The 27,890-nt window shown below is 42.8% G+C and overlaps 1 protein-coding gene across 2 annotated transcripts in view; it reads right to left on the bottom strand.

Moving 5' to 3' along the window:
• The window catches only part of tei (irregular chiasm C-roughest protein teiresias), a 310,935-nt gene extending 284,841 nt beyond the window's left edge, over window positions 1–26,094 (bottom strand). The window contains exons 1-2 of one of the 2 annotated variants that reach the window (XM_086912166.1): window positions 25,836–26,094; window positions 22,875–23,403 (exon numbers count right to left, since the gene is read on the bottom strand). In XM_086912166.1, coding sequence (XP_086768292.1) covers window positions 22,875–22,965 — 91 coding nt within the window. In that variant the 5' untranslated portion in view covers window positions 22,966–23,403; window positions 25,836–26,094. Of the gene's footprint in view, window positions 1–22,874; window positions 23,533–25,835 lie in introns of those variants that run through there. The other variant, XM_086912165.1, reaches the window with a different exon arrangement.
• Between the last annotated feature and the right edge of the window lie 1,796 nt (window positions 26,095–27,890).

The raw sequence follows: 27,890 nt of genomic DNA, 5'->3' as shown, positions 1-27,890 counted from the left end.
TATATGCCTCTCCGCGTTCCAGGTAGCTGCTGCCCCATAATCCAGTCGAAAACGATGGAAATGTCTGCTCCTATCTTCGATCCCAATCGCGCAAGTCGAAATCTCGAAGTGCGTGGTGACAACGAATCGAGAACGATATCGAGATTACTCCCCGAGCATCCGTCGAGTCAATTTTCACCTTCGACCAGATATAAATACGCCTCTCGATAGAAATCCGCATTTCGTTCCAAAGTTTGCAAGCGACGCAAAAAGTGATCCGAGATTACGCGTAGAAACTCGAAACGGGTGGAGGAGGGGGAGGAGGATAAATAAAAAAAGCACGCGATCGAGTGATTAAAACGATCCGTTTCTCGAAATTCTCCAACTTTGATCTACGATCTTTTTACACGTTTCTGGTCTCCTTCTTCCTCGAACTTCGTAATGTACGGATATTATGCGATTCCTTTGTCCGCAGACAACCTCGGTCGGAGGTTATAATAGTTGGGATAGAACTAGCTCGTAGGGATCGAAATGTCGGGTTCACGTGTATATTCAAACCGATAGCGTAGAATGGTAAAAATGGACAAAGCTAACCGTGCTGGCCATACCATTGCAACGCTAACTTCGGTCGTTACATCGGCGATGCCGTGCACCAAAGTGCACGAAGGGGTTATTCGTGGCCACCGCAATCGGTGGGCAAACAACGGCCAAGGAGAAGAGTTCGCGTCGTCCTATCCGCGTATATTGTACATTTCGTGTGTAGAGGGAGATACACGTGTGTAAAGGAATCGTCCTCTAACCGTGTTTCGAACACGCACGCCTCGAATCTAAAAAAAAAAAAAAATTTAATATCGGCGTGTCTCGACTTAAAAGCAGATTTGTTTTTACATTCTCGAGCATATTTTTCTCCCTTCGAATCGTTTCCTTCTCTTCCTTTGGAAATGGTTCGCATATACACGTTGTTCGTCGGATTTCGCCTCGATGAGCTCCTCTCAAAGTCTCGAGTTAGTCGCGAAAATACATACGTTTCATTTTTCTATACGAATAGACGAACGAGACGCTCTTGAGAAATATTTAATTTGAGAATTGAAAACCAGTTCGAGAAATACATTCAACATGATGATATTATTTCGTATCGATGTATTTATTTCTCTCGGATTAAAAGAGATTTTAATCGTTTATTTTCTTCCATTTTATACACACCATTGAAGCATAAATTTTCAAGATTTGTCTCTTTGTTAGATTAGATTCATCTTGCTAATTAAAAAAGAGTTGAACGTGAGTTCGATATTCTTATCGCGGCGAGATATTTTTTTTTTTTTTCATAAAGTCAAAAATTATTTCGAAAAAAAAAATAAATAAATAAAGCAAATTCAAGCACGTTAGTGGCAGAAATCTGTGATATTTTCTAACGGAGTTTTAGCGCTCGCGTAAAAGTGTCGTCGCGTTAAGGATAAAATAGAAAAATGAGAATAGGTGTGAAGGGAAAATTTGAAAAAATTTCGTAATTTTCGCGAGATCCACGCGTTGGCGGGATTTTCGTAAAAAATGATGAAAAAATTCGTCGCGTGAGGCGGCAATTAAAACATCTTGTAAAGAGTTTGTCAAGTTTTTAGTTCGGACTTTGTTTGGGTAAATAACGTTTACTAAATGAAATGCTAACGAGTAAACACTTAACCACTGTGAGCGAGGGCCAGCGAAGTTAATGAAGAAAATTCATGGTAACATAATTAAATTATTCGCAATCACGATGCAGTGCATGCTACGTTCGTCCCGTCAATTATAACAAAATCAATTTAACAGGGAATGGTAAATAACTTTTCGTTGTGACGGAGACAAAGCGTGAAAATATCCGATATATATATATATATATATATATATAAAACAGCGAAATGTCGGTTTCCCTTTTTTTAAATAAGCTTCGACGTTCGATCTATCAATATCATCGATTATCGGTTGATCGTTTTAACTAATTTCATCGCAAAAATTACGACATTCTCCCGTGATTCGTGTACAATTTCGATCGCACATTTATGATATGCACTTTGATTTTTACAGAATCAGATATAAAACGAAACAGCCAAACACACTCGTTCTTACACGAGCAACGAAACTCGCATAGAAAATGAAACGAGATACCGCGCGATTCGAATAGATATATCACGTAATAATCTTTTCAGAACAGAAAAAAATTAACACATCGATCGAAGGAATCGGAAACGAAATATACGGAGGAAAAGAACAAATATCGCGAACTTTACATTTCCAGTCAACAAGAATAAGTGTATTCTTCCCCGACGAGGAACGGATCCAGCTTAGTCGCATCGAATAAACATGTCACCGGATGAGCCAGAGCGTAATATCCCCCTTTTTTTCTCTCTTTTTCGCGGTTCTTTCGCGAGAGAGGGGGATGGTGGATGAGCGAGAAAGGGAGTTGTAAAAAATGCGAAAGGAAGAGAGAGGAGAGGGGAGGGTAGATAGAAGAAGGGGGAGACGTTTCGTTGAATTTAGAAAATCCACAACCCCATTTTCCGAGGGAAAGGCCACTTCCTGCGCCACGTCGGCGTAACCCGTATTTTATCCGACGTACTCGATTCCATCCATGGCAAGCAACCCTTCCTTCGTCCACCGATTTATAACAGCCTTGCGATGCGAATATCGCGGACAAAAGACGAAGGAAAAATTTCGTGGTGAGACGCTGACACAGAGTTCCGACTCTGTCCAACTACGCGCGCCATCGCGAAATCGCGATTTCGACGCGAAATCGAGCAACCTTGGCTAAACTTGCTTCCATTCCTCTCCCTTCCTTTTCTTTCTCTCCAACAACCACGTATCCCATCGTCCATCTTTTTGAGGAATTAACCGGAGATTTGTCGGAGAAGACTCGCCTCCTCCCCTGAGAGAGAAGATTCGTTCCGGGACATTAACGTCACGGAATTAGGTAGCGTACAGTTACCGGATAAAGAGATAAACATTGCGAAAGATTTGACGTCGAGAAATATTACCGACTTCGAGATTCGTAAGCTGAGGATATATATATTAAGATGTAGTAAGTGGTAATAAGATGATGGACAAATGATAAAAGATCGGAAGAAGAAACGAAACGATTCGAAGAGAAGATCGTTTTGGTCGTTTAGTTATGCTCGCTACTTTATGAATTATTTTTTAACTCTGGCTGCTGTTGGTTAATCGAAAGTGTATCGATATAAGGTATCGATCATCCCGAGAAGATATAAGTAAAGACGGGCGATAAATTGGCACGAATTATTCCATGTTTATATCAACCCGTCCGCACCACGAGCGAATTTAATCTAAAGTTTTGAGCATCTGATTAAGGCAGGTTTTGTCGGTGGGAGGAAACGCCGAGGAATCTCGCTGTAATAAATTGGACGGGGCGGGGAAAGTTTATCAATAAGAGGTGACAGAGAGTGTGTGTCATTGACAAATATCAAAACGGCGAAAACGGATGGTCGTGTGAAGAAAAAAGTAACGAAAGAGAGGGAGAGAGAGGGAAAAAAAATGAAAGAGAGAAGAAGCGAATTATTTTCACTCGCATCGAACTTAATGGATCCTTGCATTTTATATTTTATTTTTTTTTTGTTTCGTTTTCTTTTTCTTTTCTTTTTCTTTTTTTTTTTTTAAAGATACGAAATCACGAACGAACGATTGGGCCGATACTGGGACGCAAGAGTACGCACGAATCGCCGATCGATTTGAAGCTCTGTCATAGCTGGAAAATGTTCAAGCGTAAAACGAAAGAGGAAATTACCGTTTCCAGTTCTATGCGCGTTTCAAGCTTGCATGTGGCATAGATTGCGATTGACCAGGCAGAAAAGGAATCGAAAATTTCTCCTTTTTTATCGTTCGAATTCGCGTTATCTCGTATTATCGATGCGATTGTAAACTTGTTGTCCCATATTAGCTGCTAAATTAAAGAGATTTTTATAGAAATCTCGCGAACAGGAGAGCATAAAGTGATCGAACGAAATGGAATATTGAAACTCATTTCCGTTATCGAGTAGAGTTTTAATTAAATTGAATATTTGGAAGTATATTACGATCTCCTTCTTTCCATGCAATTGACAGTTGACGGAAAAGGCGGACACGCTTCTTCGTTCAATTGGACGCGATTTCGATTAAATTCACCATTGATAAAATCTCGCCGTGATTCATTCTTATATTAGTTATATTCTAACTTGTTAAACCCCTTTTTTGGTGAAGTTCAATCAAATAAACGAAAAACGGAATATAGGCATGGGCTTAATCGATCAAATAATCGATTAAAAGCGACAGTTTGAAGATGGTACCAAAGATTTTGATTCTCTTCTCTGTTCGAGAATTCTGATTATTCGCGTTATATATAATATAACTTTACGCGAAATATATTCTTGTATACTCTTTAAAAAAGAATATAACCTTAACGAAAATTCAAGTACAGATCTCATCAAAGAGAGATCTGTCATTTCCTCTTCAAAGACTTTTCACGTTTTTCTTCCAACAGGAAAAAAAGAATTTCCCGAAAGGCGTATTACATACACCCTTGACAGATTTTTTTCAATTTATCCTTTAGTTTTCTAGCTCGATAAATTGTTGCTATAAATACGGTTTTACTCTCGCGAAATAAACCGTGGCCGTAATATTCGTGAATCAGAAAATTGCGTGCAAATATACATATTTTGTAAATACGATACAATGGATCGTGATATATTTTCGCAAAAATAAATAGTGGAATAAATAGGACAATAGATAATTCTCGCTTCCCCCGACCAATTCTATTTCTGCCGCATAAAATCCAGAAATTCTTCCTTCAAATTTATCGAGTTTGATAAATTAACAAAGAGCGATAAACACTCGTTCTCCGTCGGATCAAGATTAAAGTTTCATCCTAGTTCCCTAATCATTTACTAATTTAATCATTAACGTCAAGTTATTTTCCCTAACCTTTCGATTTATCGGCTCTCTCACGATCGTTCCTTTATTCGCTAATAATTATTAACACGACTCTATTTTCCTAATGTAATGATTCGTATATATTTCTTATACGATTAAATATTTACCCAATCTCTGTACGCCGAAACCAACTACAATCTCCGAGCCAATCAGGGAGAAGTGAAAGCGTTAACCAATCCTATCCTAATCACCGACATACAATATTCCCTTTACAGTGTGCGTAACACCTAGTCCAATCAAATGCGACAAATTCAAATATCCCCTTCTCGGTACATATTAGACAGGCTGATATGGTGGGCCTCATTATACCGGGAAGAGGATCACGACTGTTAGTCCTGTCCGGATATTCTGACATTGACGTACTTACCGTTACGTTGATACCGAACTGAACGTGATACGGATAACTCGGCAACCCATCCGACCCCCAGAAGGATAGTAAGGAAAGCTATAACATCGGCTGAGATTGGCTTTGGCGTGTTGCTACGTCGCTTCTCATTTGAATTTAGATTCATCCCTCTCTTCCCCTACCACCCTCCACTCCACGTCTCTTTTCCCCTCAACCTCCCGGCGCAGCCTTCCACGCGTCCAAGAGCGCGAGAAAGACCCCTTCCTCCTCCCTCGAACCGGTTCCCCATCCAAAAGAAGAAGAAGGCATCCTATGATCTAGGGGGAATTTGAGAAATACGTGCCAGCCAACGTTCGCGAGGCTTCTCCTTCGATTACGCCATCGCGTTCATATGATTATAAAACGATTTCTGATTTTTCCCCAAATTTTGAAATTTGATCGGACGAAGAATCATCGTTGTTCGGGTCGGATGGATAAACTCGCGTATATAACTTCGTCTATCTCACCATCCCTCGCCAAGTTTCGAGAACGCGTTCGGAAACTACGCAGACTCCTCCAGAGCGAAGGAGGAGTCTTAAATTCGCGTTGCTTCCTCGGATACTTCAAAGTATTCTCGCGAGAGGCGGCGCGCACGGTCAAAGTGAATTGGATATCGAAAACCAGGAGACGCCGTCAAACGCCGTGTGTGTCGTGCGTTACGCGAACCTTGAGAGACAGACGGTGCAGTAGACGAACGTGGCGATGACGACGTGGATGATCGCCGCGCGAATCTGTCTACGGAGCGAGCGAGGGAAAAAAGGAAGGAGGGGAAAGAAGAAAAAGAGACAATAATAAACGGCATCGAGGTTGATATTTTTCCACCACGTCGGGGACAAATGCGAGGATACGAGAGGATACAAAGGGGCGCGATCTTGGACGCAACGCGAGGAAAAATATCAGCAATTTTACAAATCTGTCTCCTGCTATCGAACCAGCCGAGAGAACGAGAGAGAATGGAGAAATATTGGCGAATAGCGGGCGAAACAAGAAGAAGAGAGAAGAATGGTGGAAGAAGGGTAGGTTGGTCGGGGCATCTACGGAGGATGGGATAGAAAAGGAGTTTGAACTGGGGAGAATAAGGTTGGCTGTGGTGGTTGGGGGGGATCGGAGGAGGAAGATCGGTTATAGGGGACGAGACAAGAGAGGGTGCGGATTCGCGCGCGGCTTCGCTTCGCGTGGAATCGACTGCGGAGAAGGAGGTTGGGTGGAGGGCGGGCGTGAGTTATCGCAGCAACTATCTGCTCAACTGGCCGGATTTATTTCTATAGGTACAATCTGCCGCGCAAAATAAAGTATTTTGAAAATAAGAAGGAGGGGCGAGGCGATGGAGCCACGAGATATCATTCGCCATTTGTTCCGCGCGGAGGACGCGCGTTTAACGGATGGACGACCGTGTCCATCCTTTTAAAATATTTCCACGTATGCGTCAAATATTCATATATATATATATATATGCCGTGCCGATAAAGTCACGAGGAGAGAGCTCAAAATTCGAAGAATACTCGCCATCCCACTTTTTTCCCTCGTTTTGTCGCGAATTAATTTTTTTCTCGTGGCGCGACCGTCGTAGTTTTTTAAACTACGGAATATATTTTTTTCTAATCTTTTCGCTCTTCGTTTCGGAAAAAACTCTTGTAGAAAGGGTATATCGATATATGTTATAAGTATGGAAAATTTCGGACACGATGCGTTAAAATTCACGATCGAATGTGAGAAGTTTCGCGATAGCGAATGAAATGTGTTGAAATTAAACACACGCACGTAATGAGTATGTGCACGCAGGAAATAAATTGCGCGGATAATTCAAACAATCAGACGATTAATACCTGGCTAACGCCACTCGCTAAAAGAACGTATTACGGTCGAAATTATTTCAGCGCCGAAATGTATTCAAAATATTATTACGGTACAGCGACTTCTGTTTAATAATTATTCATCTGTTCCGCTGCAAGCAAAATCACGCATTCGATCGAATCTTAACATGCAAATAGATTCGAATTATAGAGCACGATGATAAAGTTTCTCTTTAAGTCCTTCGATACGTCGAAATCGATCAATAATAAGACGATCTTTGAAAAATTATCTAATCGTAACTATCGTCCAATCTTAAATTTTTTTAAACAAATTATTCTTTTCAACCTTCCTCCCTTCCCCTTTTTATGAAGTTCAAGAAAAAGAAACAAACGCGTTCAGAATGTGTTCAAATTTTTTAATCAGGCTGCACAAAAATAATCTCGAGGGAAGAGGTTTCGCGATAAATGCAATTACCGCGATAAGAACGAAGCAATTGTTCTTTTTCTTTTTTTTTTTTTTTTTTTACAACAGGCATAATACGATCGATCCTGAAACGGGAACGAAAAGAAAGAATATCGATAAAAGAATAGCGAAAAAGGGAATGTGCGAGAGAGAAACGTACGAATAATATAGAAATTTCCGGGGATGCAACGACGACACAACAACAACGTTCGACCTTTGAGATGAAATTCTACGATGCAATGATACTCCTATTGCAGACAGATTTATTCGGCAGTCATGGAGATTCTGTGACCGACCAATCACGATGCTTCTCCGCAAATACAAATCGTGATTCCTCCTTTCTGTGCTTACCAAACAGAGTTTACGTACGAAGGAGAGAATACCGAGTTTTCGGGTTAAAATAGCATCGAGAGAGAGAGAGAGAGAGAGATACGAATCGAGAGATAAAGCAGCCGAGGGAAATGACCACTCTAGATAACCTCCTATCGTACACACGATCCGAATGAAACAATTTTTCGGAACGGAAGAATTAATTACTTCGAATTAGAGCCGCCGCGACGCGAGAGCTCTCGAACGCGTTTGTATGCATAAATATACGCGCCTCGCAATGATTAATTGTACGAGTTTAGCGCCACGGAATTCGTCATCCCGGCATTAACTTGAATAAATTTTTATACAAATTTTATCTCTCGCCGGAGTATGATTGTAAAAACCGAGGGAATATAAATAGGAAAGATTGGGAGGAGGGTGGTTTATCTATATATATATATTATATATTCTTTGGTAATTTCTAATTTTAATTTAAAAAAGTAAATGTCTGTTCGAAAGAAACGAATCTAGCTCGAAGAGACATTGTTCTCTTATTTCGCTTTCCTTCTTTGTTCTCTCGAGCCTCGAAGCCCCTTCTATCCACGCTAAGTTGAAACTTTCTCGTTGGCCTTAGAATAATGGAAACGTGAGAGAACTTCGAAGAATACAAGACGCATCCAAACAAACAAACTCTAACCAGATATCATCGATCCTCCTCCATCCCCGACGAGTTTTAATCCATCGGACAAATTTCTCGAGTGTTTACCGATTCGAATAGACGTTGGAAACGTAAATTGCATTCGATCGTTCACTCCCTCCCCCAAAGTCGCAATAATTGAGAATTAAAAAAAAGCTTCTCGATGCCTTCTTCTCCGTGCTACGGGCGATCGAGGAACAAATGACAAACGACCAATTTAATTTTGCTACGAGGACTAGGCAAGATTACCTCCGACGAAAAAAGGAAAAGTAACTTCCACTTCTACTTTGGAAAGAAACGGAAGATCGTCGTCGTCGTCGTCGTCGTCGTCGTTGTCGTCCATCGTCGATATTCGCGACAAACTAATTTCTTAAGGCGATGCACTCGGACGATTAACTCTAGATATAGATAGATAGGAGTGGCGAAAGAGAGGCGAAGCTTACAAAGAAAGTTAGGGAAGACGATCCATCAATGACCTCACGACGCTTCAAAATTACCAAGCATCGTGGATGTGCGAAACAACGTTGAGCGACGTTCGTCCCCTACCGACCCGACACAGTGGATCAGTCGGTAATTGATCGGACGCCCAAGGAGTAAACACAACAACTCCGTCGTTGATTGATGAACTAATCAACCCTGTTAAACTATCGTAGATTCTCCGTCTCTTCGCCCTAACCACGGTACAAATCAAATCTTCCTATCCCCACCGTTGTTCGTCCCGAACAAACGGAATTCCAAAAGTCACCACGCCACTGTTCTATAACTACTTCACGAATTTCTCTACACGTTCGTATACGTTCAACTCTCCTTCCGTTTGATTTAACGCGAATAATTCTGGTCGAACACGCGAGACGAGAGGGACGAATATCGATCGCATCGATGGTAAAATGTTATACCGCGAAATAGAATTTCACGAGCGAGATATACAAATTTCGAACGTGTTTCCATAGAGAGAAAATAATGGGGATGGCGTTCGAATACAAAATCTAATATTATTCGCGAACGGTGTTGGGGGACGAGGATAGGAAAAATTTAATTCTTGAATTATTCCGTTCTTGGATTCTTCCATTGAATTTTTGTATGCCGGAACGCGAAACGAAAGTATCACGGAAAATTTAAATTAATTTCCGAGAAGAGGGAAACGAGTCCAATTATCTACCACTACCGGAAGATAAGACACGAAGATAGAATTCTTGCACGTTATTACCCTACAAATCCCCCTTGTCCTTATTACTTCGTACTTCGTAATTCTTTCGCGAATGCAATGCTCGAGATACTTTAATAACACTCGAATCGAATCTTCTCCGACGTAAAACGCGTGTCGATTTTTCGAGAGAGAGAGATCCACCGAACATGATGAACAACGCATAAAACTGATAAAACTGATATAATCTCCTTAAAAAAAAAAAAAAAAGAAAAAAATTCAACGTCGCATCTCGATGATCGAACGACAATCGAACCGAGCATCGTTCGATGTGGAACGAAACTTTTGTGATAAAAATTAACGAGAATTTCATGATTTTCGAATCAAGAATCGTATTATAGGATTTCGAATCGCGTTAAAAACAATCTTACGGTTCGAGGATTATTGAAAAAAAAAAAAAAAAAAAAAAAACAATAATAAACGGTAATATCGTTTCGAGTGCGTTTTAATTTCCATCGGGACAAGAGGTCAAATCAACTGCATTATCCAAAGTAACGCGGAAATAAATTAATATTGAAAGCCCGGATAATATCAAATTGATATTAAAGTAACATTACTGTTTAATCAATATCAATGATATCGAATTCACAATATCCGGTGTATGTGCGCGCTGGTAATTACACGTTTCACGGGTGTAACACGACAGACTAAACAAGTCGATTATATGTAAAAGGACGAGAAATCCACCCTCGTAGTACGTGAAACGCGCCCGACAAACGCACGGAGAATTCTATAGAAAATTTCTTATTATTTTTCGATAAGCACGTTATCGGGGCCCGCTTTTATTGCTTTTCTTCGACCCGAGAATTACATCCGGGGTCGTTTGGGAGGGGAGATCGCGTTGTGGGAGGGAAGGAGAGGGAAAAAAGGAGAAAAACACGAAAAACGGGGGAGGGGGGGAAGGGTAAGCGAAAATCCGTAATTACGACAAATCACTTGGCCGACGAGAGAATTCTCTATTTCCGTGGGACAATATTGCCAGCCGTGGCAAAACGACAACTTTCCCCACTTGTTTGTTCTGCTTTCCTGCAAATTACTAGGACAATTTCTAAAACCGGACGAAACAAAAAACAACGAGAGAGAGAGGGAGGGAAGGGGAAGGGGGAGGGGGGAGGGGGGGATATATATACATCACGAACGAAAAATATAAGCTATCTCGGCCAAACTTTATAATCGTTTATAATTAATATTTCCGCGTACAAATACGCATACCTATTCATTTACGACTTTTACGTGGATAAGTTAGGGCGCGCGTATACGTACACGTATAGATAGACACAGAGGGGTTCGCGCGTGTATTGTTCACGACCGTGCAACAAATTAATTTCAAACTTTCGGTTAAACGAATGAATATATTTCTCGCGGAACAAAACTCGATTCGAGCATTGCGCGTTTACTTCGAGGTGGAAAAATACGTAAAAATGGTGAATCAATTAAAACAGAAAACTATTTCGCTTATGCTCGCCGCCGAAACTCGATTTCTCCTAACAATTAACGCAACAATTATAATACGACCGTGGAATTGCGCGCAATTCCGATGTTGATGAACGTAAATAAGTTCGAAGAAGAAAAAAAAAAAAAGAAAAAGAAAAAAGGTTGGAAAAGTTGGTCGAAGAAAATATAATATAAACGGGGGAGGGAGGGGGGGGATCGAAATTTGGGGGCACGCGTGACAAACAACAGGGTGTTTCGAATAATAAAAATGTTGAAACACGTTGGAAAGTTTCATTACTTGCCCCCAACATTAATTCGGAAGCATACATTAAAATTGCATTAGCAGCAGAAATGGCGCTACGGAGTTCCCATAACTCATACAGCACGCGCGCAACAAGAAGAACATGCAAAATGGCTCGGTTCTCGTCTTCGCCCTCCCCCCCCCCCCCAACTCGCGCTGTTGTGCGCGAGAACTTCTTCTCTCTCCTCGGACCGCCCCTCCCCGCCACCTTGATTAATTCCTTGATTCGAGAACCTCCCTGTCCCCGCGAACGAAACGTATTATACGATCGTCGTTCCCGCCGCGGATGACGGATTCCGGGTTTTATGCATTTATTCTATCTCGGTTCCATAAGGAAACAAACGGATGAATAAACGGGGCTTTACGGAGCTATCGTTTCGCGATTATGAAAATGGCGGTATTAACAGGTTTCCGGGGATGGTGGTTAAAGTTCCGGTATAATACACGTGTCGGTAATTTGAATTTTGCGATGAATCTTCCATCTTCATCCGGTCTATCCATCTATCTTCCCAGACAATATTAATTTTTCACACTCACGATAGATTACTATTCGATTCGCGTGTATTAATGGCACGCGACGATACACTTTTCGCAACGATTTGATCGCAGCGCTTGTAATTTCCTTGCCGACTACCACACTCCAGGCGATCGTAAAATCGTTGCATTTATGTGTATATTCGTGTGTACGTGACTAGTAAATTCGCTCGCGGTCAAAGGAAACGAAGCGAGATACGTGTCGGGGTTGACATTGAAAGCGTCGCGTGGAACTTGCGGTAAATTTAAGGCGTTCGCGTTTAACGCGATACGATCGCCGTATAAACGAACCGTGTAATTGCAAACGTGTCCCCGTGACGTGAAATCGGATGAAACGAAAAGCTCCTCCGGACGTGGCTACGGCGTGACGAGCGCCAGTTAAAAACTCCCGCTTATGGGAAGAAATCAGATTAGCGTTGAAGGGTCGGGAAGAGAGGGACGAGAGGCTATTTTCTAAATGCAAATTACTCGGTTTGATGACACGGGATGTAACCAACGCATCACGGCCGACGACAATGACGGCGATGACAATTTATCGCGCAACATCTACTGCCTCCTTAATACCGTATTTGGCCAACAAGTTTCTCCAACCTTTGGTGGTGAGTTTCCATCCAACTTTTCCTCGATGAGAGGAACGCCATTATTTCTAACACAATCGAATCTCTCGTTCAAGAAGCTATAGAGCTCGCTCGAGAAAGATCTTGAACAAACGATCCATCCGGATTCGAAACTTCCCTAACGCTTAAACTTTCATTATTTCCCTCTGCGGTTGCGGTTAGGGACGACGGAAAGGTTCTTTCCGCTGCGACTCCAAGTGGGAAAAGGAAAGGGAAAGAGGAGAGAGAGAGAGAGAGAGAGAGAGAGAGATGTGACGCAAAGAAAGAGCATCGACCGAGCAGCATTCGTAAGTCTGCAATTACAATTAGGATAAATACCTTTAACTGGCGATGCTAACCCTATCGGGCAGGCCTGTCGGTAGATCCCTTTTGCAGACCTTCTCGCGACAAAACGAACGAATCGACCGTTTTCCGCAATCCAATAAATTCCTTTCCCAATGCGACTATCCACTCGCGCGTACGAGTAATTTGGGATGAAATTGTTCCCTGTTCCCTCTTTTGCTGGCGATGCCGAATTTATAGATGGCTCGTATTCTAATTAAAGAATACACCGCCTAAACGCCAATGAAAGCTTTTAATCCTCGATAAAAAATGCCTTTTGTTGCCGTTAAAGAAAAGGATTAAAAAAAGATATTAAATTCGATCGAGTGTACATGTGTATATATCAGCGCGGGAAACGAAGAAAAAATTGTTTACCGAAAAATATACGATTGCCTTTTATTAAAAAACTCTTGATGAAAAATTATGATTGTTGCACGAGATGTCGCCGTATAAAACGCCATGAAGTTATTTGTTCACTCGCAAAGAGAGAAAGAGAGAGAGAGAGAGAGAAAGAAAAAGAAAAAAAACAAATCGAACAAAGCTCTATATATCGATCGATAAAAATTCGAATTTTTAAAAATATAAATATAAAAAAAAAAGAACCCAGTAGAGGGAGGCTTTTGGTAGCTATCGGGAATGCTAGAGGGTTCTACGATTCCTTGGGGTTCTCCGAGCCATCTCGCAAATCTGGCGATATCAGAGATCGCGTAATTCACTGAAACCGCCGAGATTCCCTCCGTCATCTCTCGGGACGTGGACAGTCAGGACATCTGGGATACGGAGACCCCCTACGTTCCCCGTAGGCTGAAACCAAGCGGAACTCTGGGAAAATCCCTCTGGGTGTCTAGCACCGCGTAAAACGACGCTGAACAATCGACGCACAGCCGTCGATAAAAGTACTTTCACGTATGCTCGTTGCATTCTCGAGACGAAATGATATACGAATGAACGAAGAAGAATATAATAAACTGCGAGAATTAAAAATGAGAAAAATTTCAGTCCGCTTTAGACAGAGAGTATTTTAACGTCTAACTACTCTCTCTGATTCGATCGAAATCGAAATCAATCGGACGTACTGTCATATACGGGAAAAGAGAGGAAGAGAAAAAAAAGTGGAAACTGTGTCGAATCGAATTGCATTGTAGCTCGGCTCTGTTGGGGAACACGTGACGGTGACGCGAGCTTTCCAATTAATCAAAAATAAACGATGTCAACGGCCGGCCGGTTGAGAATCGGTAGCCGGTACAAATGTTATTTATCGTCAAGTACCGCTCCGTGTTGCCGAGGGTGTTATTTAAACGATTGTGCAAACGTCATCGTATAGGGACGCATTATGCGTTCCGCAGGAAATTTGTTACAGTCGCGCGACTCCCGCCCTCCGCGCTCCCGTTTGTTTTCCTCTCAAGGAAAATAGTATATACATATACTGGCGAAACACGGTTGGGTGAAAGTTACACCCCTTCGGTCTGGATTGGGACGAGTTACGCGCGCGCGCGCGCGCGCACTCACACACGTTCATACCACTTTCATGCAAAATTGATTTTCCCCCGGCGGTATTAAAATTCACGATCAAATGGGACAACGAGCTCGACGCAATAACGAGTTAACGCGATAACGAGTACACAGAGAACGTCCGGCGAATAACAGGGGAGGGGGGAGGGAGGAGGGAGAGTCAAATTAAAAACGATCTTCAATCCGCAAATGAGTACGCAAATGATCACAGGGGAGGGAGGGAATGAAATGCAAAATTGAACCGTGAAAAGGAATACGATTTAATCGATCTCGTTTTCGTTAGTTGCCTTCTCGCTCGCTCCACCACGCTGTTCACGGCACCCTGACGAACGATAACGGACAATCGTGGCCACTGCGAGGACAGTCTTCGCTTTCCTAACCAATTATTTTTAACGTCTCATTGTACTCTCCCTAGCACGACCATTAAGCTTAATAGACCACACCGCTCGGGGCGCGTCGCGCTCTTCTCCTCCTCTTCCTCTTCTTCTTCTTCTTCTTCTTCCTCCTCCTCTCTCTTCTTTCTATTCTTTTTTTCTTCTTTTTCCTTCGAGGGTCATAATTAAAGTCAATCGCGATACCGGAAACAGTCCATTAGGCGTGTTCCCGGTCTCGAAAGCCAGTCAATCGATGTACAACAACGAGCCGACACACCCAACCAAGCTACCGTATAACCATCGATTTCGAAAAGCTATTCCCTCTTCTTCTTCTTCTTCTTCTCTCTGTCGAGGAGGAGGAGGAGGGAGAGGGTGAGAAGGAGAGGTCTCGAGGCGGAACAAGAGGACATAAAGAGAGATGAGAGGTCGCAGACACGTGTGCGCGTCGCAAGGATGGTTTCTTCGGATGTCTTTTTACAACCTTTCTCCCCCTAGGTTATTCGCGACGCGTTCCCGTGCTAAATGTGGCGCGTAAATCAGGTTTTACGTCTACGCGTATTTTTGTCTCCGTGGTACAGTAACCTCGCAGCGGGAGACACGGAGAAATCCGAGCGAGAGTCGGCTTGAATCGGCTTTAAATATTCGCCAGCCACGGACGTAACGCGCGATAACGCGAATATTATTGCAAATTCGGGATCTCCGCCCCCCCTCCCCGTTCGAGAGAGAAAGACGGACGAACGAGGGAGAGCGAGAAAAAGGCAGGAGAGGGGGAGGACAACCAAAAAAAAAAAAAAAAAAAAAAAAACAGAAAGAAAGAAAAACACGCGCCGTTTTATACGCCCCGTTTTTTTTAAACCTTCCAATGGAAAAACAGAGTGTTTGACTTGGGCGAAACAAATCGAGGCTGAAGCTTTTCAACCGGCTACGTTAAATCGTTTCGACGGAATGGCGCAACGCTGTTACCGATTCGATTTCGTCCGAAACATTCCCGGCGAAATGTTCTTTGCGTCAAACATTTTACAAATGGACCAGTCTCGGTTGTTCATGCGATGACGTCGAAATATACGAATTTCCGTTCGCGAGGTTGGGGGGAGAGTCAGAGAAAGAGAGAGAGAGAGAGGAGGGTGAAAAAGAGACGAAAGGGAGTTACTAACCATTTTCTCTTCTATCAATAGCTTATCCATAACGATTGAACGAGTTTGTCCGAGCGTGAATGCAACGATAATGCGATGGTCCGTTTCTGTCCGGCTACCGGTTCTCTCCTGGCTGTTCTTCGCCCACCCTCTCTCCCGGGTCTCCACCCTCTTTTGTCTCTCTTCATCGATTCATGCACGCGCCATCATTACCGATAGATAATACCTCCCCACGAACGTTCGAACGTGGCGATCGATGCGGTGGTTTCATCGTGCATAAAACGGGGGGAGGGAATGGCGAATCTATCCCCGGCCAAGGGAAAGGGATCGAGGGAAACGATCGTCGTAGATCCAATATTTACTTCTATCTTGATGCGCCGGAACGCGTACATACGTCCCTCCCCGACGCGATATGGATGACAGAGGGAACTTGCTTATCACGGGGCGGATGCCCGTCGACCGATATCCGGATTCGACCGATTCGCGGATCGTTGCATCCATGGTTCGAAAGATTCGAGATAAAAGACGGGAGGGATCTGTGAACGGTCACAGGAATTTCGACTAAGAACCGCCCGGAATTTGCACCCCGTGCTCTCCCTCCCTCTCCCCCCTCCCCCCCCCCTCCTTCCATCCATCGAAATCGCGCGGATCAAAGGATCAAAAGTGGCTATTTTATTAGCGCGCATAGCTTTGCAACCTCGCCGGATCTTATCGAGTATTCTGCGAAAATTACCGCTAAGAGACGCCTTTGTACGCCGTTTCACGGAAGATTCCACGCTTCCCACTAACGCGTCAGATTACCATAGATGCGATATTCGTCTCGTTGCCTTCGTTTAGTCGTAATCATTTCCAAACCTGATTCGTAACGTCTCGAAAATCTACGATTTTCAAACGAAATATACTTTGACTGCCAAGAATTCGTGGAATAGAAAGATTTGCTTTTACCTTATTTAAGAAGAAGAAGAGGAAGAAAAGCGGAGAATAATTTTTCCGTTTTGCGGAGAAAGAGAAATAGGAAATGGAATATAGTTTCCTTTGAAAGCCACGTTTAAAACGTAGCTAAATCTTCCTCCATATTGTCTATTCATCGTTTTCCGTTACGTTACAACAAATTCCCTTTCGAATTATTATACGTATCCCGCGCGTGATGATCGAGAGAGAGAGAGAGAGAGAGACAAAACGATCGTTACATCAATCACCGAATCTCGAATTGAACCGTGACCGAGGTTTGTGAGTGTCAGCAAAAATGACGAGTCGAGCACGAGTTGGGATTCGTCCCAACTAACTAGTACGACACAAGCGTATTCCATCAATTCTCCTCGTGTTCGAAAGTGTGCGCGCGCGCGCGCGATCGTTACGCGATGAAATTGTATCTTAACTGGAAGTGAAAAATTCCTGTCGCTCGATACCGGTCTATTAAACGCGGAAAACGTACACAAATGTATTATTAGCGATGATGATTCTTCTCGATTCATCTCGTCAAAATTAAACGTCAACGCTTTGTCGCGGAACACCTTTGCACCACCTCGCTTTTCTCCACCGCTCCCGACAGATGCGACGAACAACTAAACCAATTAAAAAAACGGGAGGTGGAAAAAAAGAACACGAAGGGGAGAAGGGAAATCAAAAGGGAGCATTAAAAGTTGTCGATGCTTTGGCGGCACGGAGGTCGTTGCCAGAAAGGACTCCTTTGGGAGTACATAGGACGACGGTGGATAACGATAGGTGGTGGTAAACGCAAGGGTGGGGGAGAAGCCATTCCGTTCATCTGCCGAGTCATAAAGCAGATAGTACAGTTCTATCCTCGAAAATACATAAATCTTGGCCCTGTGTAATGTACGAGAAATGAGTGTTCCCGTAAAATAAATGATCGGATCAGTCCCCGTTTCCGATTAAGACTTTGGCTGAAACTGCGCCCTCTTACAACTAGGCTTACGATGGATACGTGGAGAGACATCGTTAATAACGCGATAAAACGGTAACAAGTGGAAAAATTAGAGATTGCCACGGCACCAGCTTTAAAACGGGCTTTATCGAACGAATCGTCAACATTAAGAACAGATACAACGATGCCTCTTTCTCTACTATCATCTGCGACGTGGAGAACGTCGATCTTTCCTCAATAAGAGAGAGAGAGAGAGAGTTACGTTTGTGACGTAAGATCGTGGTGGAACGATCGACGCGGATCACCGAATCAACATCTGTTCGCGAAACGAATATCAAATCGATGAATATTCGGTAATACGCGTGTTATCAACTCGCCTATCGCACTCTTCCTCGAGCTAAATTCCCTTGGCTGTCTAAAAGCACTTTTCCTTCTGGTATCCACACAAGATACACCGCTTTTATCGGCATGGTAAGCAGTCTGGGAATGCCATTGTTGCCAACGCTGACGCAGAGATATTTAAAAGGATGGGTGGAGAGAGAAACGGCGACAAATTCGAACCCGTGATACTCGTTTCAATGTGTGTGTGTGTGTGTGTGTGTGTGTGTGTGTGTGTGTGCGTGTGTACGCATCGCGTTCAATCCTTGACCATTAACGGCCGGCTCGATATCTTTGAATAATTCACCTTTCCATATCAGCCTTGGCATTGTATTTTAATGGGATCAGATTTAGGATACATTCCTCCAAATGTTTGCTCGCAACAACAATGGTTTACAACTTTTATGGATCTCGAGAATTCGTAATCACGATTCGATTGCGAGTGGCATTCGATCATCGGTATCTATCGGAAACACGAGGAATAATTCAAGGGAATGCAAATTTCAAGGTATGATACGAGCGTTGCTTCGATTCGGAATAAGTGAATAAAGAAGAGTTACGTTAATTAAATGAGTCGTCATTATTAAGTGAAAAATAAAATATTTGACACGGGTTAATCCCAGATGCTAATTAAGCACGTTTAGTTTCATAGTGGATCGTGACGCAACAATACGTTACACGGTAGTACGGGTTTCATCGTTAACTAAACTATTGTAATTAATTTCGTGAAAAGCATTCCATGTATTTTATTACATCTGCATAATGATCTCGTAGACGAAATTTCCGCGTAAATGAGAACCACGCGCAACGCACGCGATCGCAACGAGAATATTTGAGAAAAGAAGGAAGAATCGAGCGAGCGTAGCTACCATCGCACCGACTCGCACCTTATTCGCTTAAATGAATATTAATTACAATTCCGGGATGGCAAGATTTACCATCTTTTTCAATTCTCAATTCGTCGTACAACGAGAGTATAATCTACAAATTACAACGAATTTTACACGTGTCGAGATGATTAAAATCTCTTCCCTATTGAAAAAAGACAAATGAAAGAGTTAAAAAAAATTTTACTACGAAATCTTCGAATGCGTTTTCCTCGTTTCAACGTTTAGAGAACTTCGATCGATAACTTGCTCGTATAATATCTCGTTAAATCCGAATGCTCGAAAGTTTTTTCGAATTTCGAATCGAGAATCAACGCCGAACAGAAGATGCAAACGTAAATGCCGGCGTTATACGTATAATATACTCGGGATTTTCGAAATAAATCTTGAAAACAAATAAAATCCCGATCCCAGAGGGGGGCGCAATGCTCATAATTCCATGGAAACGCAACGGTATCGATCGAGCCCAGTTTCGATTGAACCTCGATGGTTCGTTTTGCGAAACGAAAGCGTCAACAGTCCAGCAGTTCGCACAGCCATGGTGCACCACCGCGTAATCTCTAATGCGTAATATCGGTGTTCACGGTGAAACGAGCAAACGCCAATAAAACGAAACAAGCCAGACACGACGGGCCAAAGTGTGCCCGCTGGTCGATAATTTCGTAATTTAACTGGGTTGGCGGCCGCGGGACTGATCGTGTCTGATCGCTTGTCGTGGAGGAGGAGGAGGAAAGGGGGAGGAAAAAAAAAAAAATTCAAAATTTGATCAATTCCCCCTCCATTGTATCCGTCACGTGTAAAAGCACGTTTGCTCGCGTAAATGCCGATGCCGTGCACGAGTTGGAAGCTCCGATAAATTGAGAGTACAAAGCGTCCAGTTTATTAGATCTATAATATTTTGCAGAAAAATTGTTTCTACGCTGAAGCTATTTTTCATCGGCGACCTATGTTGTGATGTATTATCCATCCACGCCGACCTCTCGGTTATCGTTATTGTTTTTCAACGGATTCGTCTCTCCATACCAGAGCCATCGAGAACTCTGTTACCTTTGTTTCGTTACTCGTTTCATTCGCGAAATTTTCCTTTCGAGGGGAATGGAATTCGATTTTTCGATCGATGAGAAAGAAAATAAATAAGGGTTTGGTCGCGAGGATTGATGATCCTCGTGGAAAGTCAATCGCGGATTGGGAGGAGGAAAGAAGTATCGGATCGCAGGTGCGTTCAGGTAACGACACCGAGAAAAAAAGGGGCTTGCGAACTTTTATTGCGAGCATCTGCTGTTGCGCGAGACGGTGATAGTCGAAACTGACCCAAAAAGTTAGACGAACGTGGACTCGAGTGCCCTTCACAAACCTATTCAACATCCTGAGAATATGCGCGGAGGTGGACCGGAAGAAGAAAAAAGGGAAAAAAGAGGAAAAGGAAAGGGGACAAACAAGATTCGTCGGCAAATAAGAATAGTTATTACGCTTCTGAACGGGGGATGGAGGAAATTTTAGAGTGGAAGTTGGGAAACAAGAAAAGAACGGGAGGGGAAAAAAAGAGAGAGAGAGAGAAATGCATTGCTCACGAAGAATAAATGCAAAGGATTGATGTGAAAAGAAACTGTCCACAAACATTTTTCAAGAATACATAGAAGCATCGTGGTCGGGCAACATTGGAAATAATAATACAGAAACACGCTAGAAAATGACGTAAATGTAGCTATTTCTTTTTATGAAAATAACTGCGACATCATTTACCGTTTACGTCTCCTTAAAAGCATCGTCGTTGGATGGAAAATGGACAGAAAGACGAGATGAAGGAGAACAATATCGCGTGAACGCATGAAATTAGAAATTTCACGTACATCAATAGCGTAGAAAGAAATTTTTTTTGTGTGTGTGTGTTTTCTTTATTAATACAACGCGACAAAAATTAATTGAACGCGATCAATTGATTTGACTTCAATTGACGCTATTTTAACAAAAAAAAAAAAAAAAAATCTAATTTGAAAATTTAATAATCGGATACTGTTCTGAGATAAAAAAAAAAAAAAAAAGTAAACGAAAGAGCGAAGATACAATACAGAACTGATAACCGAGGAAAGATTGATAAAAATTGTACGAGTCGAGTTTATTCAATTTTCATAAAGAATCGACGAGAAGAGAACAAGAGAAAAGAGCGAGCAACCAGTGCTTCTCCACCGTATAAATTAAAAATATTATACGGAATAACAACATCGATATTGAAATTACACGAACTCGCAATAAAAGCTACAGAGACGGACTCGGGTATCCCGGGAATAATTATAATATTATCCGTCTCCGTTTAATCCAACTGTCCGCCGAGGAAATGAACAAGGACAAGTGCACCGAGGGAACATTAGTCGTCTACGCGGCGGAACCAGACGAGAAAGGCCAAAATGAAGGCGAAGCAAAGATAGAAAGGGAGTTCTCCTTAATATAAAAAGAAAAAAAAAAGAAAAAGAAAAAGGAAGGAGAAGAGAGAGAAAAAAAAAAGGGAAATAGAAGAGGAAAACAAGAGAGAATATCAGCCATCTCACACCCACCGTGACAACGTCCGCATCCCATTCTGGCTTCAACGTCCTTTGAGCCAAACCACCGCCTCTTTGCCACCCTCTCCTACCCTCTTCTACCCTCGACGGTCCACCAGCCTCGTACAAGCTGTATACGACAAGCAAGTACGAGAGAAGGGGGGTTATATTCCGTTGTATCGTTCCTGCCTTTTCACGATGCGTCGCGTATATCCCGGCTAAACAGGCCATTTCATCACGTTTCGTTTCCTTGTGTTTCGTCATGTCCCCGCTTTCTCTCCCCTATCTTACAAGTACTATTCACGTTCGTTCCTATCCTCCTTGTATTCCTCTATCTCGCCACGATATCTTTTACCGTTTCCCCAGAAGCCTATATTTTCCGCGATCAACCAGCCTCATAAACGCGACGCGTGTATTTTTATCATAGCCGATTTAGAAGTCGTCTCGAGACTCGATGGAAATCGAAACGGAGAGAAAAATTTTTATCGATATTCTGGCAATCAAAGGGATCGGGCAAATTTTGCTCCGATAACTAAAACGAAAATTTAATCCCCGTCTAAAACTTAGGAGAAAAAAAAAAAAAAAAAAAAAACTCTTCGTGATTTTGTCACGAAGTGAACGTGAATATGATCGAAAATTATAGATGGAGAGAGAACAATCGATGGTTCCGATTTAAAAGAGATTCGAAATTCGATGGAGGGGAGAAGGAAAGCTTACATAGAAAATAGAGTCTCTCTCGAAATGTTTTCAGCATCGCGGAACGATGTTTAGTCTGAAAGCGAAGAAAACCGTTACGCACGGTTTTTATAACAATAAACGGTATTATGATTGAAAATACGCAGTGAAATAAAGTAAATTGCCATGGTCAACCGTGGAAGGGGAAGGATAGTCCCTGCCTTTCGTCGCGCGAGATCCCGCGATTTTTATCAAATTCGTTCATTTCGACTAACATCAGCGTATTTTTGTGTCACGAAAATATTGACCTACATCAATTTAGAACTCGAAAATCCTATCCCTCGCAAATATCGAATCCCACGATCCTCGAATCTCGCATTCCCTTCACTTTTTCAACTTTCGTTCAACGGATACTTGAAGAGATTTGTGTCCGATCTTAACGCGAGACGAGAGGAACGATCATTTTAATAACGTTAGTGAAAGATGAGGTGACGTGTCGTACTCACTCGTTGCGTGGGACGATTCGCAGAAGAGGACGAAGATTAATCCACCCACGAGGAGCGTAGCCAGGAAGAAGGATCCCGAGCTGCAGCCCATCACGGCATCACTACCGATTTCTATCAGTACTTCAGTAATCCTCACCGAACCACCTCGATCCACTGGTCCTTTTCCAGTTTAACTGTCGGGGTGTAACACTGTCACTTGTTCAAAAACATCCGGCTGTGATCCGTGGCAAAAGAACCACTCGAGCGGCGTGCAATCCAGCATGAGTGCAACTATGCTGTCGCACCGTACGTAGTATCCCCGATTTTCGACTCGCGTCACATGGTTTCGTCAACTTTTCACGCGCATCGTAACTCGCCCAACTCTCGTGTCCCTCGTTCGAAGCGAAACTCGGACGTTTAACCGTCGTTTATTCGTCACTTCGTCACTCGATCTTGCTTCATCGATCTTGCATGCCCGTTAACGAATTCGATCTCGAACGCTCGTCACTCATCGCGCGCGCGATCATCGTTTCGATACTCCGGCTACTCTCTGCAATATCCGTTTTCAAGATTTTTTTTTTTTTTTTTTTTTTTACAAGATATCGTGACACCGATCGGTCCGCGTTAACACGTTGTTGCTGATCCAACAATTCATGACTCTCCTCTCTCTTTTTCTGCCTGTCCCCTCTCCCACCGAAAAGTCCTCCTCCGCCACCACCACCACCACCACCACCAACCTCTACGAATTTCCTCGATTCCCGAATTAAATACTCGACACTTGGGAGCACTTGGGAAGGGACATGCATACAAAGAAACGAATCGTTTGGGTTTCTTTGTGTAGCGAGCTTCAAAGCAGTTGATGCAATTTCACTGAATGCATAGTACCCGGCCAATTATCGAAGTTTAGGGGCCCGGTTGAATCTCCTCGGGCGGAACGTCGACGGAGCGGACTTGTTAAACTTCGGCACTAAAGCGTCGTTGTAGGTGATGTAACTTAAATCGAAGAACCGGCGCACCGATAGAACGGTATTCGATCATCCGATGCCCGAAATTTATTCGCAAAAGATCACACATCCAATTCGACTCGATACCGGTCTGGCCGTACCAACTTTCCAACATCTCCGCACAACAAGTGAACTTATATCGGACGAACGTGTGGTATTAAACGTCCGTCTGTTAACGGTCCACCGTCCAAGCAATTCGAATAACTTCTCGTGCAAAAGTTCAACACGATAAAAATTTCCATTTACCCGCGAATTATCACAAGAAAATAATATCGAACCGTCGTGGAGGAGAGAGAAGATAATCTAATGGGAAGACACTTGACGTTTTGCTTCCCGAGTCTTTTACGCGAAGCTGAAAAAAAAAAAAAAAAAAAGCTCGATCGGGAACAGGGAATGAACCCGGCTCGTCGATTCGCACAACAAATCACCGGTTTATTTAGACCGCGGTACGAATCATCCGCGTGTACCATGAAAATAACACGGCCATTTAAATTATGATATCATAACCGTGGATCGTTAGTATTTTTTTTCGATTCACACGGAGGAGCGTGTGTAGGTTTGAAAAGTCGGGTGTTAATTAAAAATTTTCCCCGTGTAATACGCGATTCGATTCGATTCGACGAGATTAAAAAATCAACCGAGAGTGGTGAAACACCAACAACTGTCACCTGCGTTCCTCGTCTATTTATGCGCCAATTACCATACGTATTTTACGTTCGCGAACGTTCGTTAATAAATCGACGTGGTTTATTTGTCGCTCGCGTCGAAACGACGAGATCTAATTAAAAAAAAGGAAGAAAGAAAGAAAGAAAGAGAAGAGAAAGGGGAAAAGGAAGAGAGAGAAGGAAAAACACGCGTTCGTGTATACGAGATTTGTATTCGTCGAATGTGGAACAATGTAGACAGAAGGAATCAAGGAAAGTAGTTCGCGAGAGGAAGCCATATATCTTGGTATCGGTATATTCCCACCTCTAATCATCGGTCTGCAAGCAGGCAACGCAAAATCCCTCGTGCATATGCATTCGCTTTGTTCCGATACAACCCCCTCTATCGCTCGAATCGTTCGATTTCCGTCGAAGAAACAGTCCATTAACTCGCGTTTAATAAAAAAGAAAAGAGGGAGAAAAGAGAGAGAAATCACTTGGAGAATAATTTCTCGGATGCGGAGATAATAATGTTCGCACAATGTTTGGGACGCGTTGAGACTTCGTTCTCTCACGAGAGAAACACGTAAACATACGCAGCATGTGTCTTTATAGTTCTTAGAAAAATCATGAGTCGCGTGGTCAACGTTTGAAGAAAGTAAACAAACGGTAGATAGATGTAAAAAGATGGAGGAACACGGTAATCTAAGAGACACGTGGCCCTTCGACGGTGTTGGATATTAAATAAACGCATCCATTCGGTGACAAAGGAAAACTACGATCATCTCCATTAAATGCGAGATGCCTGTCGCGAGTACGTGTACTCGGAACAAAAGAGCAGGCCGCTAAAGGGCCCTGGCTTTTGACGGCTTCGAGAGTTCAAATATCATCACGCCCACGCACACACGTGCCCGGCAAAGTCGATCGACGAGCTCTTTCGTTGTGTCACCGGCAAGAGAGGAATTCCTGAAAATCTGATGTAGAAAAAAAGAGAGATAGAGAGAGATAGAGAGGGAGAGACAGAAAAAGAGAGAGAGAGAAAGAGAGTAAGCGAGGAAGAGAGAAAGCGAGAAATATCACGAGAGAAAGAGAGAAAGAGGGTAATGCTTTGTTGTTCGAAAAAGAGCACCAAGCCAGCGGTTTCAGCTGCACGTTCACTCTTTTACAGCCATCCGCTCTTTCCAGGCACATTCGTGACCCTTTTCGCCTTTCTAAATCCTTTCGGAAACATGGTTGCACTCGATCCTTTTTCGCTATTCGAACGGAACGACGAGTTCGAGTCTCTGGACGCTTCTCCTCTCTAGAATCAAAATAAGTCGAAGATCCAAGCGTACTTAGATTTCTCGAATCCCTTTGCACGATCCACCACCAAGTAGTGAGAAGAAGGAGGAAAATTCTCCGCTCTTCCAAATCGCTCGATCCACCTGGAACCACCGTGGCCGTTGATCGAGGATCGGTCGGACGACGCGAGAGACACGGGAGAAACGCGTAACGAAAAACGTGGACGACAACGACGAGAGAGAGCAGATGGAAAAGCTCGACGCGGTACGCGATACGAACACGCTTCGAGTGTACTCTCGGCTCTGGCTCTGCTTTCGGGACTGAGTCGAGAGAGAGAGCATCGTTGGAGTTTCGAGGGATTCAGAGCTACCCCTACCCCCTTCCATCGAGCCGACCCCTGTCTCTCGGCAACCCGCGTGCTCCAGCACTCGTAGTTTTCCCCTCGGCTCCCGTCCCCACCCAAGCCACAAGGATGTCCCCCACTATCGAAAGCATCGCCACCCCAGCCGCTGGTCGGCTGCGCGCTCGCGCCTTTACGCGCGCAGTCGAATCCAGTCGAATTCAAGCACGCGCGTCACCACCAACTCCACGGAGCCCACATGCGGCCGAGAAAGTGTGAACGGCGGACGATGCACGCGTCCCTTCCTTTCTCTAAAAGAAGAAAAAAAATAGCATCGAGTCGAGGAGAAAAGAGGCTTCGAGAAACCAGCACCAACCCTTGAAACGAGCGATCGCGCGTATTCATTCGAAGCATTCGAAATTGAGTTCGTTTGTTTTCTCGGTTCAAGGGAAAGCGAAGTGAATTATCGTCGTGCACGCGATGTTTTAGTTCGTCCGCGAAGGATTGAGATTAAGCACGGATGTGTAATTATATTAATAATGTGATGCAACATGATGTAACATTGTTATGATAATGCGGGAAAATGTTTAAGCGCCGCGCCCGCGGACTCGAAGCGATGAGATTAAAAGCATTTGTCATAATAGTACGCGTGATTACTTCAAATTTTAGTTTAGATTTTCGTTTCGATGATCCTCGTGGGAAAATAAATTTTTTGAAGAAATAAATATTTGGACGTTGATCATTTTGTAAATCTATCTCTTGGTTGAAATAATTTTCAGGGAAGGAAAAAATGACGAGTTTCTATGCTCCGTTTATTCTACGTATACATTCCATCGTGATGTTTAACGAGTTGTTTAATAAGTAATAGCAAGAAGAATGATATGCACAGGGTAAATGCATCGTTGTTTCGAAAATAACATAAAAACGTTATATCATTAAATCTTGATTAAATATTTATAAAATTACCATTGTTTCACGTAATGAAAAAAATAAATGAAAAAACGTATAAAAGATCGGAGTTAAATTTTGGGAATGAAAGGAACGGAAAACGGAGACAAATCGTTCTGTTCGAAAAATTTCGAGATGAAAGGTTTTTTGTTATACGATCGAGAAACGATGGGAATAAACGGAAGAACTCGACTCCAATCATGTCTAGGGGGGAAAAAATCGGGCATTGCCCCTAGGGAACTATTTCCTGTTTTACGTTATCCACGGGGTGCTATAAACAAGCCTTTCCTGGAAGACTGAAAGATGTGAAAGGGGACCGAATTCGAAGCCAAAAGAAATCCGATAAAAAATTTGCTTAAAGCGTACGTCTCGTTCTTCGGCGATTCCAACATTAAAGATCCGAGTGAAAGGACGATACGTAAAGGTACAAAACCGCAAGCGAAGCTTCAAAGATACGGCAAGCATAACTTGAAGCGATTGTACCTCCTCTCCGTGAATGATTCATAGAAATCGTGATACATACACCATTGATACATTGTTGCTCGTTGTAGGAAATGAAACTTCCTGTTTTCCGCTTTCATAATTGTATTTTCATATTGGATAAATTCTTGCCCTTTATATAAATTCCATTCTGTTGGAATTACCGTTCACTGAGAGAAGAATTAAGAAGATCGGTTAACAAGAATCCGAAGGAACCGAAGAAAATTGAGAAACCATGAACTGAGAAGAATAAAAATTAATGGAATTCACATGAAATTTTTTAAAAATTAAACGATACGTATAATCGAAAATACGCTACATCTTCGCGAATGAATAAAAA

Source organism: Apis florea, unplaced genomic scaffold (assembly GCF_048593485.1).
Source record: "Apis florea isolate Af1SG1 unplaced genomic scaffold, ASM4859348v1 contig_3367_pilon, whole genome shotgun sequence".
Taxonomy (NCBI): domain Eukaryota; kingdom Metazoa; phylum Arthropoda; class Insecta; order Hymenoptera; family Apidae; genus Apis; species Apis florea.
Note: the sequence above shows the minus strand (reverse complement) of the source record. Positions and strands in the feature narration are given on the sequence as shown.